This window comes from Ursus arctos, unplaced genomic scaffold (assembly GCF_023065955.2).
Source record: "Ursus arctos isolate Adak ecotype North America unplaced genomic scaffold, UrsArc2.0 scaffold_2, whole genome shotgun sequence".
Lineage (NCBI taxonomy): Eukaryota > Metazoa > Chordata > Mammalia > Carnivora > Ursidae > Ursus > Ursus arctos.
In genome coordinates, this window is record NW_026622874.1 from 61,145,744 (window position 1) to 61,163,842 (window position 18,099).

At 56.9% G+C, this 18,099-nt stretch overlaps 2 protein-coding genes across 14 annotated transcripts in view; one reads left to right on the plus strand and one right to left on the minus strand.

Moving 5' to 3' along the window:
* Positions 1-7,942, plus strand: part of DCAF8 (DDB1 and CUL4 associated factor 8) — a 40,234-nt gene extending 32,292 nt beyond the window's left edge. For 11 of the 13 annotated variants that reach the window (XM_026487311.4, XM_026487315.4, XM_026487310.4 and 8 more), the window contains 4 exons: positions 1,025-1,155; positions 4,742-4,861; positions 5,278-5,394; positions 6,014-7,942. In XM_026487311.4, the coding sequence (XP_026343096.1) occupies positions 1,025-1,155; positions 4,742-4,861; positions 5,278-5,394; positions 6,014-6,130 (485 nt within the window). In that variant the 3' untranslated portion in view covers positions 6,131-7,942. Of the gene's footprint in view, positions 1-1,024; positions 1,156-2,269; positions 3,378-4,741; positions 4,862-5,277; positions 5,395-6,013 lie in introns of those variants that run through there. The other 2 variants (XM_048225315.2, XM_057315323.1) reach the window with 1 other exon arrangement.
* Positions 7,943-8,290: 348 nt separating this feature from the next.
* PEA15 (proliferation and apoptosis adaptor protein 15) lies at positions 8,291-17,669 on the minus strand. The gene is made up of 4 exons (XM_026487317.4): positions 17,541-17,669; positions 11,738-11,911; positions 10,452-10,607; positions 8,291-10,297 (listed from the first exon to the last, which is right to left on the minus strand). The coding sequence occupies exons 2-4, from the start codon at positions 11,907-11,909 to the stop codon at positions 10,233-10,235; spliced, it is 393 nt and encodes a 130-aa protein (XP_026343102.1). The 5' UTR covers positions 11,910-11,911; positions 17,541-17,669; the 3' UTR covers positions 8,291-10,232.
* Between the last annotated feature and the right edge of the window lie 430 nt (positions 17,670-18,099).

Consider the following 18,099-nt stretch of genomic DNA (forward strand, 5'->3'; position numbering starts at 1 on the left):
GCGGACGTGAGCGTCTAGCTCTAGGGTGGACGATGCTTTGAATGAGGCAGAGGAGGAGGCCTGGGGCCAGGGCCGCCCCCCCAGTCTGCAGCGAGGTCGGCCGCTTGCGTTCTGTGTGTGGCTCCCGAGCTTAGCTGTGCCACGGAGTCACCTGCCAGTCTTTAAAGCCTGGCTTCTATCCCCAGACACTCTGATTTAATTGGGGTGGGGTACAGCTTGATAGAGGTTTTTAAAAGCTCCCCATGTGACTCTAATGTACAAAAGGGTTGCGGTGGTCACTGCTCTTTGTCATTGTCACTGCTCCTCAAAAGGATCTGTCATAATTTTGACTTGGAGAGTGCAGTGACTTGTCCTTTTTCTTCTGAGCTGGTGAGGTGAGCAGGAGAGCAGGGGCTTGGAACTTAGTCCACGGGCAGACAGAAGCTGAGTGCAGTCCCATGACCGCCGTGGAACTGCACAGAGTCGCTGGGACGCCCAGCTTCTCTCACTGATTCCAGGGGGTGGAGCTGTGTTGTTCAGAGTCTGTAGCAAGCACAGTTCAGATGCTTCTTACAGGCAATTGTGGCCTAGACCTCCCTCATTCTCAGGCCAGCAACGGCCCAGGAAGCACTGACCAGGTGGCACGAAGGGAGCACACAAACCCAGGGTAAGCCTTGGGCGTAGGACCGCGCTGCCTAGCAATGGGCAGAGCTGGAGTGGTTCAGGCTGGGACGAGTAAGGCGTTAGTGAGGCCGGAGGTGTTCCGTAGGGTGCAGACCGGTGAGACGGAGGCTGCTGCCGAGGGACTGCAGCCCCTCAGCCCCGTGGAGCTCTGGGCGGGGGTAGAAGTTGTCTCTGGGACTGGCGTGAGTCTTGGTCTGTCTGTTACATACACACAATCCCTTGATTTGTTTTGTGAAAATGAAAGGAATTCTTGGCTCTTAGCTGACTTAGGGTTTGTGAATAACTGCGGTCCCTGTGAGGTAGATCTATACGGGCCTGATGCCAGCTCTCATGTGGGTTCTTCCCTCGTTTACCATTTCAGTAAAAGGCGTCAATTTCTACGGCCCCAAGAGTGAGTTTGTGGTGAGCGGCAGTGACTGCGGGCACATCTTCCTGTGGGAGAAGTCATCCTGCCAGATCGTTCAGTTCATGGAGGGGGACAAGGGAGGCGTGGTGAGTACGCTGCGCTGGGCCAGCCGGCCCCCTGCTCTCTTGCCAGTAAGGTAGGTCTTAGCAGGGCCACGGGGTTCTCACACCGTGGCAGCACGAGACCGTGTCTCGGAGGTCTGGCCAGTACAGGGACGGCAGCATGGTCTGCGGTGTGGAGGTTTGGGTGGACTCTTGTCTTTCTTTTTCTGTCTCCTGCCCCTCTAAGGCAGGGCTTATTGAGGAGAAAAAGGGATCTTAGGGAAGAACCTCTGGCCTGAACGAGGGTTCTCTAGGCAGACACCTTTTCTGAAAGAAAGGCATTGGAGTTGAGGGCACCCCATCCTGCATGGTCCCAAGGGTGCCGCCATGCCTCGGGCCTCTTCCCTCAGGAGTAGCTGAGTCGTGGTCCTGATGAGGTCCTGGGCCCACGGATACCAGCTAGTAGAAGGAGCTAATAGGGACAGAGCAAATATGGCAAACATTTTTTTTCATTTTTAAAAATGTTTATGTATTTTTTAAAAATAATGACTGAGCAGCCTGCTGTGCGATCATATCACAGTCTGCCTGTGCTTTGAGCTCCAGGCCGTGCTCACAGAGGCGGGGCAGAAGAGAAGCATGAGGGCCCTGAGCTGGGAGTGAAGCGTGGCCAGCTTCTGCGATGAATCTAGCTAACCATATAGATTTTTCTTGGAGACCCAGAGTTGGGAAGGTACTCGAGTGGCTTTGTGTTGTAAGGTTTTTGGACTGCAGATCTGAAAGAGGTGGTGTGGGAGGCGGCCCTGTCCCGATCACCTTCGGCGTCTGCTGCAGGGCCTCTCAGGAGTGGTCGAGACAGCTTGTTTTCTCTTCTGCTTCATTCCTTCTAAGCTTTGGGGTTGCAGCCCAGCCATCTCTCCACGAGGCTCATCCTGAGTGCTGGTAGAATTTAAAATGGTTCCTTGCAATCAGGCTCCCTTTCCTTGTGTGTTTCTTGCCCTAGTGTGAAGTTATTTCAGATTGTTTTCTGGTTTTGTCTAAATTTGGGGGACTTGGGGCCAGTACAGATCCAAGGCTTCTGTGGCCTGAACGTATGTGGAGAGGAGTCCTGAATTGAAGGTTTGTCTCACTGTTGCCTGCTTCATGTCCTGCTCTTCCATAGGTCTTCTGTCATCTGCATGAACAAACTAAAACACTGGAGTCTTCATGAGAATTCTGCAGTAGGCGTATAGTCAGAAGGAAGTCAGAAGGGGCCAGTGCATCCTTTCTAGATCATAAACTGTCTTGCGTTCCCTTCCAGAGAGACGCAGGGCTGAGTGCCCTCCCCCGGCCAGCCCTTGTCCGTTCTCCACACCATTCTGCAGGCCAGTTTGCTTTCACCTCAGCAGTATCAGGGTGATGCATCCACGTGCTCAGGTGGGGAGGGCACCTGCTTGGGATGGGTGGGCCCCAAGCCTGGACTGAGTGGTCACAAGAGTGAGGGACTAGGACAAGAGATAGAGACTGCGCAAGGTTCACGGCTTGTGCCTGCCCGTGTGTGGGCGTGATGACCTATGTGTCCTCACTTGGCTCCTCTGTTGTTTGGCCCTAACTTCCCTGCAGCAGGTCACCGGGCAGTGGCCTCCAAGCAGGTTCACAGCAGGTCATCATAAGTAGAACATCAGAACCAGAAGGGAGCTTAGAAGTTCTTGTCTGCCTGGCCCAGGTCTCTTGACTCTGGTTCTGGCTCAAACTCCAGTCCTTTCTTTGTTCCCGTTTGGGGACAGGGGTGGGGGAATAACATCACAGGACAGTGCTTAGTCTCCCAAAGCACTTCGCTGCCCCTTCCTATCCCTGCGTCCCCCAGGCCAGTCCTCTTAAGGCTGGAGCTCTTGGCTCTGCTCAGGCGTGTTACCGACAGGGTAAGTCCTGGCGTTCAGACGGGCCTGGCCCAGAAGCTCTCTGTCGGCTGCCCCGGCGGGCTCCAACGCAGGTACTGTGTGCTGCTGACTCTTACTCCTCTTGCCCTTGGCTGGGTCCTTAGTCTTAAGTTCCAAGGAATGTCTCCTGCGTGCTTTCTGATTTTATTGACGTGCTGAAGCAGAGCTAGGTCAGAGCAGAGGGGGTAGCAAAGGCTTATCAGGAGGTGGATGAATGAATTCAGGTTTGTATGTGTAAGTTGTCACGTATCTTTCGATCGTATTCTCAGGCAGTGGAGTTCCTGTCTAGTGCCTCTTTGTGCTGCAGATGCTGGAAACTTCCACACTGCCTAAGAGAGCCCCCATATAAAAGGAGAAGAGAAGTGGGGTTTCTGCCTTATTCTTAGGCTCAGGCTTTAGCTTAGTCTTTTTGGAGCATTTTCATTTACTTGTAAAAGGGAAGACCAAAGAAGGTTGGAAGTCTGTGGGTCAGTTTTATTTTCCATGCTGGCCCCAGTTTCCCTGTGCTGCTCCCTCAGCACTTGCAGCCCAGGCAGAGGGGGTTGGTCCAGAGGGAAGTAAAGATAAAAGAGGCTTTTTGCCAGGGGTTGTTTTCTTGGCCTACAGGGCAGCTGCAAGGCGGAATGGGATGGGATGGGATGGGATGGGATGGGATGGGATGGGATGGGATGGGATGGGATGGGGGGCGGGTGAGGAGCGGCTAGGACCACACCCTCTTCCTTCCGGGTGCTTTTCCTGTCTATTCCTCATCTGACTAAAAGCCCGAAAACGCTTTAGCAGCTACATCTGGGACCAGCTCATCCAGTGGCCATGGGAGCTGCCCGCCCTGCCCTGCCCTGCCCTACCCTACCCTGCCCCGCCCCGCCCTTCCATTTGGAAGGCTGATGTTTCCAAGTCAGACAGCAGGGGGCATGGATGCCTCCTGACAGGAGGAAGCTGCCCAGGCCAGAAGGCCTGCCTGTCTGCGGAAGTTTCTCCTGCTCGGTGACTGCACCCAGAGGTGGCTGATATGGATGCCGTGGGTGCCCCAGGAAGCTGTCTTCCTACACCGTGCCACCCTTTAGCGGAGCCTGTTGGGCTTTCGGGGCTGACAGCAGAGTGCTGTCCCCTGGGGCATGCAGGGTTCTCAAGCATACCTTAGCCTCCGCTACCATCTCACTCCCCAGCTCGGCCTCTTCCCAGCCTGTGCCTCCCTCCAGTTCGAGTCAGCAGCGCCAAGTGAATGTAATTGTCCCTGGACTCTCTTCTGGGGGTTCAGCAGCAGCTGTTGCTTTCTTCATTTTTAAAAATTTATTTGCCATTTGGTGAAAGCCACTGAGAGTTTTTTTTTTTGTTTTTTTGGTTTTTTTCCCAGCCTTGGGCAAGTTGGAGCTGTGGAATCCGGAGTGGATGAGGTCATCTGGACCTCACTGCCTTTTTGTGAAGCCGGCAGTAAGCTTGGCCAGTCACCCGCCCACCCCTAGGGCTGTGTCTAGGGTGAGGCCACCCCTACCTATACTTAGGAAATGAGAGATGGGCCTGGTCTTATACCCAGTCTGTGTCCAGTGTTTCTTCCACCCCCAGGGCCCTTGGCCTACGCTCATGATGGTTGGGCCTGCCTTCCCAGCAGCTGCCTCAGCTCTGATTGAGGAGTATGTTTGGCTCAAGGTGAGTAGTGGTTTTTAAGCCCTATTCCCAACATCCCTGAGCCTGTGCTTTCCTTTCCTCCTGACCAGGTAAACTGTCTCGAGCCCCACCCTCACCTGCCTGTGCTGGCAACCAGTGGCCTTGACCATGATGTCAAGATCTGGGCACCCACAGCTGAAACTTCCACCGATCTGACAGGGCTGAAGGACGTGAGTAGCTGACTGCAGATGTCCGTGTTACATTTTGAGTCTTTGTTGTCACGGGAAGGAATAACAGGCTGCCCAGTTCCTTAGAGGCACTGGTCTAACACCCTCCCCCACATTGCTGTGATTGCCGCTCGGGGAGTAGTCCCAGCGCAGGGGTTCAGGGACAGCTGCGAGTGCCTCTAGTTCACCGTGGGGCGGGGGGGGGGGGGGTGTCTTGAGGAAGAATCGTTCTATTTTAGAGCTTCCCAGCCTTCTCAGTGGATAAACCTGGTGCATCCTTTCCTGATGTCATCTCGCTCCCCTTCAGCTTAACAGTTCCTAAAAGACGTTCTCATTGGGATAGAATGCCAGTCCTTTCTGATCGGGTCCAGGGTTCCTGTTCATTCCCACCCACAGCCCCACAACCCGTTCGGTTCCAGGTGATAAAGAAGAACAAGCGGGAGCGGGATGAAGACAGCCTGCACCACACCGACCTGTTCGACAGCCACATGCTCTGGTTCCTCATGCACCACCTGAGGCAGAGACGCCACCACCGGGTAAGCGGGCGCGGGAGGTGAGCTCCCGAGGGCAGTGACGCTCTCGCGGGTAAAACCTTCCAGTGCACGCTTCCTCGCTACTTTAAAAAGCGATCAGGTGGTTTTGGTTGGGTGTCCGATCCATTGTCCTCCATCCCCATCAGAGCCCTGATGTAGCCTTGGAAGAACCACCAGGCAAGATGGGTGGTTCTGTTTTCTGTTCCCCATCGCTGCGCATGACAGTGCTGTCTTCATAAAGGCAGAGGCATGAGGGTGGGGAAGGCGTGGAGAAGAAATAGTGTCAGGATGACCTTCTTGTTTTCCGTATGCCAGCAGAGGCCTAGGGCAGGGGTTAGCAAACTCTGGCAGTTGGCATGCTGCCTGTTTTTTGCAAGTAAAATTTTATTGGAATACAACCATACCCATTCATTGATGTCGTCTGTGGCTGCTTTCATGCTGCAAGAGCGGAGTTGAACAGTCACAACAGGGTTATGGCCCATGACTCTAAAATAGTTATTATCTGGCCCTTTAAGAAAAATTCTGCTGACCCCTGGCCTAGAGCATCTGAATTAGAGTTAAGACCTAAACAGGCTTGTCCTCGTTCCAGGGAAGTTACTAACAAGCCTTTCTCATTCTGCAGCGCTGGCGAGAACCTGGGGTTGGGGCCACAGACGCAGACTCCGATGAGTCTCCCAGCTCGTCAGACACATCGGACGAGGAAGAGGGCCCCGACCGGGTGCAGTGCATGCCGTCCTGAGGCCTCGTACCCAGGAGGGGCGGGCTGGGGCTGCCAACCCGATCCTGCCTGGACAGCCCTTTCCTGTCCCAGGCCCTTACGTTCAGCAGACACGCACTTTGGACTTTTTGCTTTAGATAAAAAAGACATCCCAGGAGAAAGACCAGAGGGGGAGCAAACCTGCGGAGTAGCTAGGAGGGGGAGCCAGGCCTCGGGACGGGCTCCATGGAGAGGTGCACAGGGCTCAGCAGAAATGGCCTCTCCCCAAAGCCTTGTTTTTTGGGAGGGGGGAGCCTGTTTTGTTAACTGGTTTGGGGTAGGGAATGGGTTTTCCTTTTCTTTAATCTCCCTTATTTCTTTGGGTGGGGGGGTGGGGATAACTGGCTGTTCAGTACCAAGGGGCCAGAGTGGGGGTGGTAGAAGTGCCACTCTCTCTTTGGTTTAGGTTTTTGGCCTTTTTCTTCTTTATTTTTTAAAAGTCTGTGACAGTTGCATTCTTTTTTTCCCCCTGAACAACCCCAACCCAGGATCTTGTTTTTTCTGGGAAGTCCTTAGAGCCCCTAACCATCCCACACTCTTCACTTTCCTTCCCACCTGTTCATCCTCTGTACTTCCCACAGTGTTTCACACTTGATGATGTGTCCTTCACGCTCTTCTCCAAATCCCATCACCCCTGACTAGGTCTGGTGAGGGAGGCTGGGGGGGAGTGGGACGGGGGGAGAAGTGGAGGAAGAATAGGAAGGATGTGTTACCTCTTCTGTTACTTTTAAAAAAAGTTGTTTGGTGGCAGCAGTCTCCTTGCCCTGTCACTGTTAGAGGCCTAATTTTATATCTATAAATATATTAAAAAGCAAGTCAAACTTGGATGTATCACGTTAAAATTATTGTCAGTTTAAGTACCTATATATTCTCTATGACTGCAATAAAGGGACTGAAAGGAGAGAGCAGAAGTACTGATGTGGTCACACTGGGGTCAGCCCACCCCGTGTGTGTGGCCACTGGAGATCGGGGCAAACCCCTTAGGTTTTTGGAGGCTCAAGAATGGAAGGATCCTCAGTTCTGCCCTTCCCTGCCTCCTGCCGAGGTTTCAGGGTTGGGAAAACAGGAAATTCCTTTCAGCTCTTTGTCTCAGATCTCCTACCTCTCCTGTTTTGTGGGGGTTCCCAGGATGGCTCTCCTGACCAGAGGCTAGCCCACCTTTAAAACTTGACTGAACTCAGACTTTAGGAAGGGTTCTGCCACTGCAGACGGTCTCTCCTTATACTGTATGTGACAGAGGACACGTTCACTCTTAGCGTTAGCCGCTTGAGTCTTTAAGCCACCCACCTCACCCAAGCAGCTCCCTTCCTAGTGGAAGAGTGTAGTAGAGAAAGCCCTCCCGGGTTGGCCATGATAGCTTGTCCACCATTTGCGATTGAGGGACACATTGTTTAAGGATAAAGATGGCTGGGGCTTGGACACCCGTCTCCTCACTGGTCACGGATATGAAAGTCCTAGTTGAATTCTTGCCCTATTGCTTGTGCTGCTATTTCTTTGTGCCCCCAACCAGGAATTCTGCACCCCAGGGCAGTCCGATTCTACTAGACCGGGCCAGGAAGGAAGGGAACAGTGAAAGGATGGCATTGCCAGACACTCCTTCCTCCTGGCCCTTTTCTTAGCAACTGTCAGACCAGATGTGAGCTGCTGCACTTCCCCCCTGAGGTAGGGGACGTGTGGTGACTGAGTGGTCTGCGTTCCCACGGCTGGTGGGGTGATGGAGTGGCCTGAAAACCATGCACTCTGGAATTTGTTGTGTATTTTCTCTCAGTAAAGCTTTTTTTTTTTTTCTTTTTCTTTCTGACTGCTGTTCTGTGTGCGCTGTGTGGCCCATTCATTCATGATGGGCTAGTTTTGTTCCTTCCAATATAGGTGCCTGGTCCTGACCTTACTGCAGTTTGAGGAGGTCTGGCCTGGGGTAGCCATGTTTTCAGGCTCGGGCTCTAGCTGGGAGACTGCTGTACGTGGAGTAGGCCTCACAGCTCAGGGCTCCTCAGGGGATCGGGGAGGTGAGAAAACCCATTAGGGGTGTTTTCCTGGCCTCTGTTCTAGGCTGCGATGAGGGATTTGGGGGTAAGTATTATTCCCCCTCCCTTCCAGTCAAAGGCTCCAAAATCCTTCACAGAAGTTGTAGAATGAAGCAGATAACAGTACAATCACCTTTATTCCAGGGTTAGAACAAGGCCGTGCACACTGCAGACAGAGGAGCAGAGGGTAGGGACAATCTCACAGCCGTACAGGGGCAGGAGGGCAGGTTAGTCTTTTTAGATGATTTTTGCCTTACAGAGATACTACTAGACTCTGCTGAAAATGACCCTGTCTCCCTTCTCCCATCTCACCCTCTCCTCTCTTCAGAGAAGGCTCCTATTCCTTCCTTCCTTCTCTCTCTCTCTCTCTCTCACACACACACTCTCACATCACATAATCCTGACTGGAAGGACAATTCATGCTCACGTCCCCCCCTCCCAATTCTACAGGTAACTCTCTGTCCTTGAGGGAGAAGCCAGACAGGGCCGGGCAAACATGGGGAGGTCCTTTAAGGCAGAACTGTGGAGTACTCCAGGTGTACGTGTTAAGGCAGGTGTCCGCAGCAGTGGCCAGAGGGGACGGCGGGGCCGGGCCGGGCGGGGAGTAGAAGCCGCTCTCCGGCCAGTCTGGCTTCTTCCCTCTTCCAGCAGCCAGCCCTCCCTTCCCACTTGAGTTTTGCTCCCACATCTTAAAAGCTCTGAACTTCAACTTTCTCTAAATAGTCTCTTGAGATGGCGTGTGAATTTAAAGTCAAAAAAAAAAAAAAAAGTTTTTTCACTTTGACTATGTAGCAACTTGACTGGCACTCCCTTCGCCGTGGCGTTCCCCTCCCACCCCCGCCCTGGCCTAGACAATAAGTTAATGCTAGACACCACAAGAAAGGGCAGACATGGCAGTGCGGGTTTAATATACATATATGTAGATATATATGTACACACAGTTAGCACGGTCAGGGTGGGGAGAGCATCTTGGCACAGGAAGGAGGCTGGGGTCTAGTGATTTGGCTAGGAGGCATTCACGAGCCCAACACGCCAGGATATCGAGGGAGACGGGCTAGCAAGTCCCCTCCCGGACTGAACTGGGGGTCAGTGCAAAGGAAAAGGCTGTAATTAGCTTCCTCCTGTCTTTCCTGCTGGGGTGTTCTAGACCCCAGAGAGGGACGGTCACCTGTAGTAACCACGCTGGGACCCTGTGGGTGGGGCAGGGTTGGAGTTAAGACCTAAGGAGCTCATTCCTCAACCTCCCTAGGTTTGGGGTCCGCGTGTGCAACAGTCTGAAGAGGAATAAAGGAGTGGCAAAGGGGGCCCCTCTCTGCCCACATCCCCATGTCTGGTGCAGTGGGCCTGCTCCCAGCATGGGCTCCTGGGGGCAGGGGGTTGTATCTAGTGCTGGGGGTTCCGTGAAGTTTGTACTTCGGGGCTGCGAAAGGATCCTGTGGTCCTCTCTCATTGGCTCCCTGGCTCATACCCATCCTAGGCCCATGGGAGGGGAGCAAAAAGGGACCTGCTGGGGCCCAGAACCTCCAACCCGAGGAACATCTAGAAGAGATCCTTCAGCTGATCCGGCACTGGGTACAGACATGGAACTCTGGCTTTTCTTTGCCCCTTCCAGCTGGGGTTGGGTGACCACCTTCCCTCCACTGCTTTTCACTGGTTGCAGCCACCTCGCCCCATGCTTCACCTCCAGCTCGGCTCCTCAGTGTAGGGAAAGACAGGTCCTTTCTGCTCCCACACTTCAGCCACAGAGGAAAGGGCAGTAGGAGGAATGTGCCCATTTCTATTTGCATAGAAACAGCCCCCACCTCCCCCTCAAGTGGGGAAACAAAGCCCCCCCCCAAGCCCGACCCCCATCCCCTCACAAGGAGGAGGAACTAGATGAGCTAGACATACAGACAGACAGCCAGAGCGTGCGCACACGCACACACACGCGCACAGTAAGGGGGTTAGGACCAGGTTAGTAAGTGGGTAGACTGGGGGGGTTGCCCTTGTCCCTCCCCTGGAGGCTGGGGGAAGGGAGTGGTCCACTGAAGGTCCAACCTTCCTCCTCTCCTCCCCCTCGCTCAGGCTTTCTTCGGTGGCGGAGCCAATTTGATGATCTCTTCCTCAGAGGGCTGCCGGATAATGTCTGGGGGGCAAAGAGGGATGTGTCCAGGGACGGAAGTCGTGGGAGACAGCAGGCCCACCACGTCAGCTTCCACTCGCCCCAAATCCAAGCACTCCCAGGGATCGCCCATGGGGGGAGCGGGGCAGAGGTGCATGGTAAAGGCACGGGCTCCTACCTTTGTACTTCTTGGCACTGGGGATGCGGGTTAGCTTGGTGTCCAGCTCATCCTCCTCCGAGATCTTCAGAACACGGGTTCTGTAGTCCACCACCATGGTCAGCAGGTCAGGGCGGCGGGAGATCTCAAAGATGTGCTCGATGTAGGAGAGGTTGTCTGCAGGAAGCGGGGAGACGGGGTCAGCCAGGCTGTAGAGGCCGGCTTCCCCTGCCCTACCGGACCGGGCTTCTGGAACCAAGGCAGAGCTGCTCACTTTGGTTATGGGAGGGGCACTGGAAGAGGAGGAGCTACTGAGCAGGACCGGAAAGCTATGGCACCGGCAAAACAGAGCACTGTTCCCAGGAAGAGCAGGGGATCGGTCAGTGAAGGTTCAAAATTACAGATTGAGAAGGAGGGATTCAGGCTAAACAGCAGGTCCCACGTGATAGGGAGGGGAGAACAGGAAAATGAATTGGCCTTCCTGATACCTTACACCCACCCTGATTCCCTTCCACTCTTTCTCCCAGTCGGCATCAGAAAGAGTCTCCTGCTGGCACATGTGGGACTAGAGGGTGGGATCTCTGGACAAGGCACAGGTAGCTGGAAGGATGTGCTCCATGGCTGGGCCAGTTCTAGGAGACTGGACACCCTCAGTCCTTCCTCCCTGGCTCCGCCCCTCTGACTACTGAGGCGCCTCCGTCCACCTCAGTCTCCCTCCCCGCTCCCCCCCCAGGGCCCTCAGGTGGCTCAGCCCGCCAACCCACTACCCCGTCCCTCAAGGCCCTCCACAGCACAGCCTTACCTTACCTTTCCAGCCACTTCTAAACTGACTTAGGCCCCAGCCAAGCTAAGCAGGACCCCTTCCTCTTCCAGACACACCGGACGCTCCTGCCTGTGTGCTAGTCCTTTGCCAAGCACGCCCTCCTTTGGACCCTGCCTTAGAAATCCACTTGCCTTTCAGGGCCATCTTAATATACCAACTGCCCGCCCCAAGCCCTTCCCAGAGCAGCGGTCTCTAAAAATGGAGATGAAAATGTTAGAACTTGTGGTTTTACTTCAACCACTTTTAACTTGCATTTTCCTGCCCTATAACATATCCGATGATCTCTATGACGTATCTGCTGCAAACGCCGGACTATCTGAACAGTGCGTTTCTTACCAGTACCGTGAAGGCTGTGAGCACCACTGGCCCGGAGTCCCCACTCTCAGCATCTCCTGTCCTGCCTGTCAGAGAGGAGCGTGCTTGGCCTGGGCAGTCCTGAGCTTGCTTCTCTTTGCTGAATGGACTGAGGACCCCCGTCACCCACCTTTGTCCAGCTTGTTGTGGCTCTCTAGGAAGCTGAACCAGGCACTGCCAGTAGTGATCTCCTCGCTCTTCTCGCTGGGGATGTCCTCCTTGCAGGCCGACTTGAGCTGTTCCAGATCTTCAAGGGTGATGTTGTTGGTCAGGTCCTGGAGGAGGGTCCCGTACTCGGCCATGACTGGGGTTGGGAGGAACAAAGGGACAGGCTGAGCTGGAGGGGCCGGTAGGGTTTACTCACTGGCACCTCCCACTAGCACCTCCACTCTGTTGGGGGGGGGTGTTAAGGCGGGGCACAGGCCGATAGGGAGGCCGGGGAGGGCTGGGCTGGAGGGGGAAAAGGAAGGCCTGAGGGCGGTGGGAGTAGACAGGAAGAAACCGAGGAGCTAAGGGCCAGGCTACAGCCTAGAATGACAAGTCACACCTCCTTACCCCCATCTTTTTTCCTCATCCCCCCCAACAGTAACCCTGGCAACAGCTCCCCTGACTGAGGAGGCGGTTACCATAGCAACCTGCTCCAGACTTTCTCACCCGCTGCCTCCAAGGCCCCCCCCCCCCCGAATCGCCCCACCCACCTGCAACCCCTCCCCCTGTCAAAAAAAAAAAAAAAAAGGAAAGAAAGAAAAAACACTCCAAAACAACTATCAGGGAGAGGCTGGCTGGCTGTGGCAGTGAGAAGCTCAGAAGAAGGGGCTGGAGGGGATTGGATGGTTGGAGCTCATGTGTTCTAGCTTCCATTCTTCCCCAGAAGCAAAGGGGACCCTCACTTCCAACTCCCCACCACCTCACTAATGACTCATTTTGGATGGATGCCTAGGTGCTTGGTCTAATGGTCCCCTGGCCCCTCCATGCCCCCCTGTATTCAGTCCTTAGGGCTGGGGTGGGTGGGGAGGGGGAAGCAATGAGCCCCCCCCCTTTGTGGAGCCCAGTTTCTCCCTTGATTGCCGCCGGGCCTCCACACAGCCCCCTGTCCTAGCCTTTGTGCTGCGCCCGCGGCCCCCGCGCCCAAGAATACCAAGCGGCCGGCTCTGGCCCCCTGCCCGGTTCCCAGGCTGGCTGGGTGGCAGGGGAAGGGGTTTTAGATGCAGCTATGGGAGAGTGGCAGGAAAGGGGCTGCTGCTCCTGCTTCTGTCACCCCCTGGCTGGCGCTACCTTCAGGACGGCCTCCCACAGGGGGCTGGTCAAGGCTGGGTCTCATAGGCCTTCAGCCCATCCCTCTTTCACGGAGATCTTCAGGTGGGAAGGGAGAGAACATTCAAGACCCTTGCACTCCCTAGGCAGAAAGTGTGTCTGAGACAGGAAGAAGGAAGGTCAGACCTTAGAATGAACTTTCTGGATGAGACAAAATGTGAAGCTCTAGTGGTAAGTTTCAAAGGGGCTCCCCCCCCCCACAATGAGGAAATATTTCTTTTATACTCAGAAAAATGAAGCATTTTAAAAAGTAAATTATATCATAAACTCTGTGGCTAGACCAAGGGCTGGGGCAAGGAGCTAGATGACCTTGTACTTGACTGAGACTGCCCACAAATCACCCCAACAATGCGCTGGGAATGCAGCAGAGAGCAGGGGGCATCTGGTCTAGACGCAGAGAAACTGAGGCAGAGAAGCATGGCATCATAAGAGGCGTGGACCCAGAAGTCCCCATTCCCAGCCCCCTGCTTGGGCCAGAACAAACAAGCCTCCCTTGGTGGCAGGCACCGTGACACACACACAATGAGCTGGGCAGCAGGGCCAGCAGGACCCCCACAAGAAGCAGGCACTCCCAGGCACGCTCACTTGCACACCCAGGTGCAAGCAGACAGAAGGGCCCAGCGGTGGCCCTGCCAGGCTGGGCCAGGAACAATGCTCTCGGACTGTCAGCACCAGGAACCGTCTCTGCCTTGAAATCTAGGTCACAGCCGTGGCTCTGGAGCCCAGCCCCCCACCCCACTGATAATCCTGGGACAGGAAGGGGGGTGATGGGGAGGGGGTCCAGACATGTGGAATTACTGGGGGGGTGGGGAGAGCTTAAAAGGAAGGGGTAGCAGGGTGCCCCCAAGAAGACCTTGCCCCTGGGAGGAGACCCTGGTACCAAGCCCTCAGCTGGAAAATGGGACAGCATTTAGGATCATTCTGTCCTGTTTTCACGTGGAAGAAGAGATTGTAACTAGATCCTGGGGAAGGAAACTGTGTGTGTGTGTGTGTGTGTGTGTGTGTGTGTGTGTGTGTGTGTCTCCTGGAAGGAGTTAAGGTTTAGGGCTCTGAATCTAAAACACAGACTTCCAGGGGAGGTGGGGGGAAGGGATTAATGTGTGTGAGTGAGCCACCCACAAAGGCTGGGGGGCGGTGGGTAGGAGCTTTCTAAGAGCGTGAAGCAGACACAAGGAGGCCCCCAGGAGGACCGGGGGCGGGAATGCGGAGTGGGGCGCCAGGGCTGTGCGCACGGATGCTGGCCCTGGGCGTGGGCACAGGTGCGGGGAGGAGGCAGTGGTGGGTGTCGTGGGGGTGTCTGCACGTTCCGGGCATGGATGTGTACGTGCCAGCGCTGGACATGTGGTGGTGCGAGTACGTGCCCTGTGTGTGTGTGTGTGTGTCTGAAGCGGCGAGAGCATGTGCAAGGTCTACAATCACAGGCTCACATCCAGAGAAAAGGGGAAGGGTGAGGAGACCCTGCAGAACAGAGGGAGGGCTGGGGCTGGGAAAGGGAAGGAGGCTGCAAATGAGATCCTGGGGGGAGGGCCCGGGGAACTCTGCGGTTACCATGGCAACCTCAGTTCTGGGTGCCCACCCCCCCCACCGGTCAGGACAATGACACCACTGGATGGGAGGGGTGTGCGGAGTGAGTAAGAAGGGACAGAAGCAGTGGAGTAAGGCCCCCTGAGAAGCAGGCGGGGGGGGGGGGGGGGGGGGGGGTAGGCAGCCTGGTTGCTCACTCCCAGAGAGACCCTGCCGCCCAGGCCTGGGTGTGGCTGCAGGGGCAAGGCCGGTCCCTTGGGGAATTTTGGGGGGTACAAGGAAGTGGAATCTCCTTCCGTGGCTCTCGAGTCTCACTGATCAATCATCGTCCCTGGGGTGGCATGGCTGTAGCGGAGCTTGGCTCCTTCACCCTCCCTGTACCTTTCCTCCCTGAGACTCAGAATTCCTTAGGGCCTCCGGAGGAGTCCCCTCCCATCCTAGCCCAGAAAAGTCTCCCTGATCTCTGGAGCAGTGCGGAGGCTGCCCAGGGAACACCAGGCAGCCTGGGCGGAGGCCATTCTTGGGACAGGATACCAGGGCAGGAACCGGGGACCGGAGCTGAGGCTGCCAGGAAGTCAGTCCCCTTCCCTCCCAGATCATTCTGTGCTCTGCTCACTGCTTCCTCACACCTTCCTTCCTTCCTTCCTCCCTCTCCTTCCAAGCTGGCCCCAGGTGGAGCCCTGACAAAGGTGGAACCAACGGAGGGTGCTGGGGAAGAGGGGCAGGAGGTCAGGATCTCATAGACTGGTCTCTGGGGGTAGGAGCTGGGAGCAAGACAGGTGAGTGGTCCAAGGGCACTGCAGGAGGAAGGAGCAGGCCTGGGGGCCCTGAGACACCTAGCTGAACGGGACAGCCACCTGTGCAGGCCGTGCCACAGACCTGCTGTGCATTCTGACGATATACTTCGGGACCATCCCCTCTCCCCAGCGTTTGCTTCCACGTCCCCAGTCAACTTGCGAAGAAAGCCTGAGGGTTAGGGGCCACTGCCCCCCTCCCTCCCTCCCCTCTGCGGTGGCTACTTGTGGCTGAGGGGAGGGCCATCCCACGCAGGTGCAGGGACCTGGAAGCCCCAGCCCCGGCAGGAGGGGTCATGCTGCCTGGGTTCGGAGGTGGTGCGGTGATCAAGGAGAGGCAGAGGAGTGGGTGGGGAGAGCACAGGGTGCCCATTTTAAATTCTATCTGGGCCGCAAGTTCAAGCAGTCCTCTAGTTCATCCTTAATTATTCCCTTAATATCACACTCAGCTGACTTCCTCTCTTAGCTTCCATTGAGCTTGGGGGGGGGGGGGCAGGGAGTGTCTTCATTCTGTAACAAAGGAAGGGGGCTCTAAAACTCAGCCAGCCTGGAAATGAGGGGAGGCAGGATACCTGGGCCTCAAAACGTTCAGCTCAGTCCAAGAAGCAAGATGGCTTAGCCCTGGGCACAGAGGTGGTGCTAAGCCTTCTGCCCTTAGTGTAAGAGGAGAAAGAGGGACCCAAGGTGGGGGCATCGGGAGATCCCTGGCACTGGGTCAGGCCGGGCAGAGAGCACTGCCTGTTGGTGAGGGGGCCGGCCTGGGGGCTCGCCACTCAGCTGGTGGGGCCTCTCCTACTCCTGTTTGTTTCCTTCTCATCTCTCCCCCTCACCAATCTCCTCCCTCCAATTTCTCTTTCTCCTTTCCCTTCGGTGGGCTTTCATCCTGTCTCACTTGGTGGTTAGTCCTGCATACAGAGGGCTTCTGGGGCATGTGACTCAGTGTCCCCATCTGCACACTCAGGGCTACTGTCAGATTAGGAAGGAGTGAGCTTCCCTGCTGTAAAGGGATCACCACTTCGGTGGGGAGGGGCCTGAGCTGGTCGGTGGTGCGTGAGGGTCTGTATGAAAGGGGGTGGCCTGGCAGGATGGGACTCCGCGGCCCTCTTCATGCATGACAGGACACGCACACAGGATGGGCACAGGTGTCTGGGAAGTGAGGAAGTAGGCAACCAGGGCAGCGGGCAGCCTAGGGCATCTCTGGCGAATTCCCCGACGGAGTGTTTAGCCACAAAGGGAAGAGCAATTAAAGCTAATCACTCGGACAGCCTGGGGGCCAGACTCATTGGGAAACAAAACCCACGTATTCAGCATGTTTCCCCAACTCCCCGCGGTCTCACCCCAGCGTGCTTTCACCCTGGCCGCTCTCTGAGCCTGTGTAGCCCAGCCCCCAGCCCTCTTCCCACTCCTCTGACCAGCTCGGTGTTGCTTCCTCCCCTCCCGTCCCCGACTGTGTCCCTGTCCCTCGCACACATTCCCCTCATTCTCTCTCTCGCCGACTTGGGCTCCATCCTTGGCTGACTCATACTCATTCTTTTTCTCCCTCTCCTTTTCTCCCACCCCCTCCTCCGTCCGTCCTTTGGCCACTCTGGGGCGCAGAAACCAGCCACTCCCAGCACCCGAGGCCCTAGGTGGATGCAGCGAGAGAGGCCACCAGCAGCCCCTGACCCCCCCACTCCGCCAGCTTTAGAGCACGGGGCAGGCTCCCTCACTCCGGATCCCGGCTCCCTGTCCTGGAGGGAGAAAAGGATTTCCTCCCCTCTCTCTCCTCGGTTTGCCAGAGGGGCGCCCAGAAGCCCAGCGCTGGGAGAATCTGCCCGGACAATCAGGGTGGCGGCGGGGACAGGGCCCCCACTCAGCTGTCCTGCGGACAGATGTTCCTCCAGGAGGCACATGGAGGCAGTGGGGGAGGGGGATGTGTAGTGCGGGGACGGTTGTGATTTGCTGTGTGCGAAGCGATGTGTGTAAGAGTCACATGGGTGTGTGTCACCGTGTGTGCTGGCGTGTCTCTTGTAGGTGTGTGTGTCCCTGTCAGTTCTGACACGGCGTGTATGAAATTAATCGCGGCTTTTACGCCGGCTCCTTCTCTCCGCCCCCGGCCCCCGGCCCCCGGCCCCCGGCCCCGCGCCCGCCGCCGCCGATCCCCGTGCGGGCCCGCGAGCCGCGGCGGGGGGGGGCGGGGGCCTGGCCGAGCCGGCCGCGCGGGAAGCGGGCTCCCGCCGAGGCCCCGGGCCGGGCCCCGCACCCCGGTCCGCGGACGCCCCCTCCGGCCCCGGCTCGCCTGCCCCCCGGCCCGCCTCTCACCGCCTCGGGCTGAGCGCTCAGGGCGCGGCTCTCCGGCGTCCCGGTTCCTGGGGCAGCGTCCGGAGCCTCCTCCTCGGCTCCCGCCGCTCCTGCCGCCGCCGCCGCCGCTTCCGCCCGCCGAGCCCGAGCCCGAGCCCCGCGCGCGCCCCGCCCGGCCGGCCGGTGACGTCAGCCCCGGGGGCGGGGCGGCGGGGGGCGGGGCGGGGGGCGGGGGTTCTGGAAGGCTCGCGGGTGGGCTGCGGAGGGCCGCTGCCCGCGTCCCCGGACTGCGGGACCCCGCTCTGGGCTTTCGTGTCTCTCCCAGTGCGACACCCTCCTGCCCCGGCCACCTTTCGGTGACCCCCGCGGCAGGGACCCTGGGGAGCACAGAGGGAGTGAGGGCTCAGGCCTTTGGAGGGCCTTGGGCCTCTGATCCTCTTAGCTGGCAGACTTGTGCTGGGAAAAACCTCTTTCCTCCCCCTCTGGGTCGGGGCACCGGGAGCTAAGGACCGAAGGGCCGCTCGGACTTATGCACATGGGAGGGCGGGGGTGGAGGGAGGGATGCAGGCGGGAAGCAACG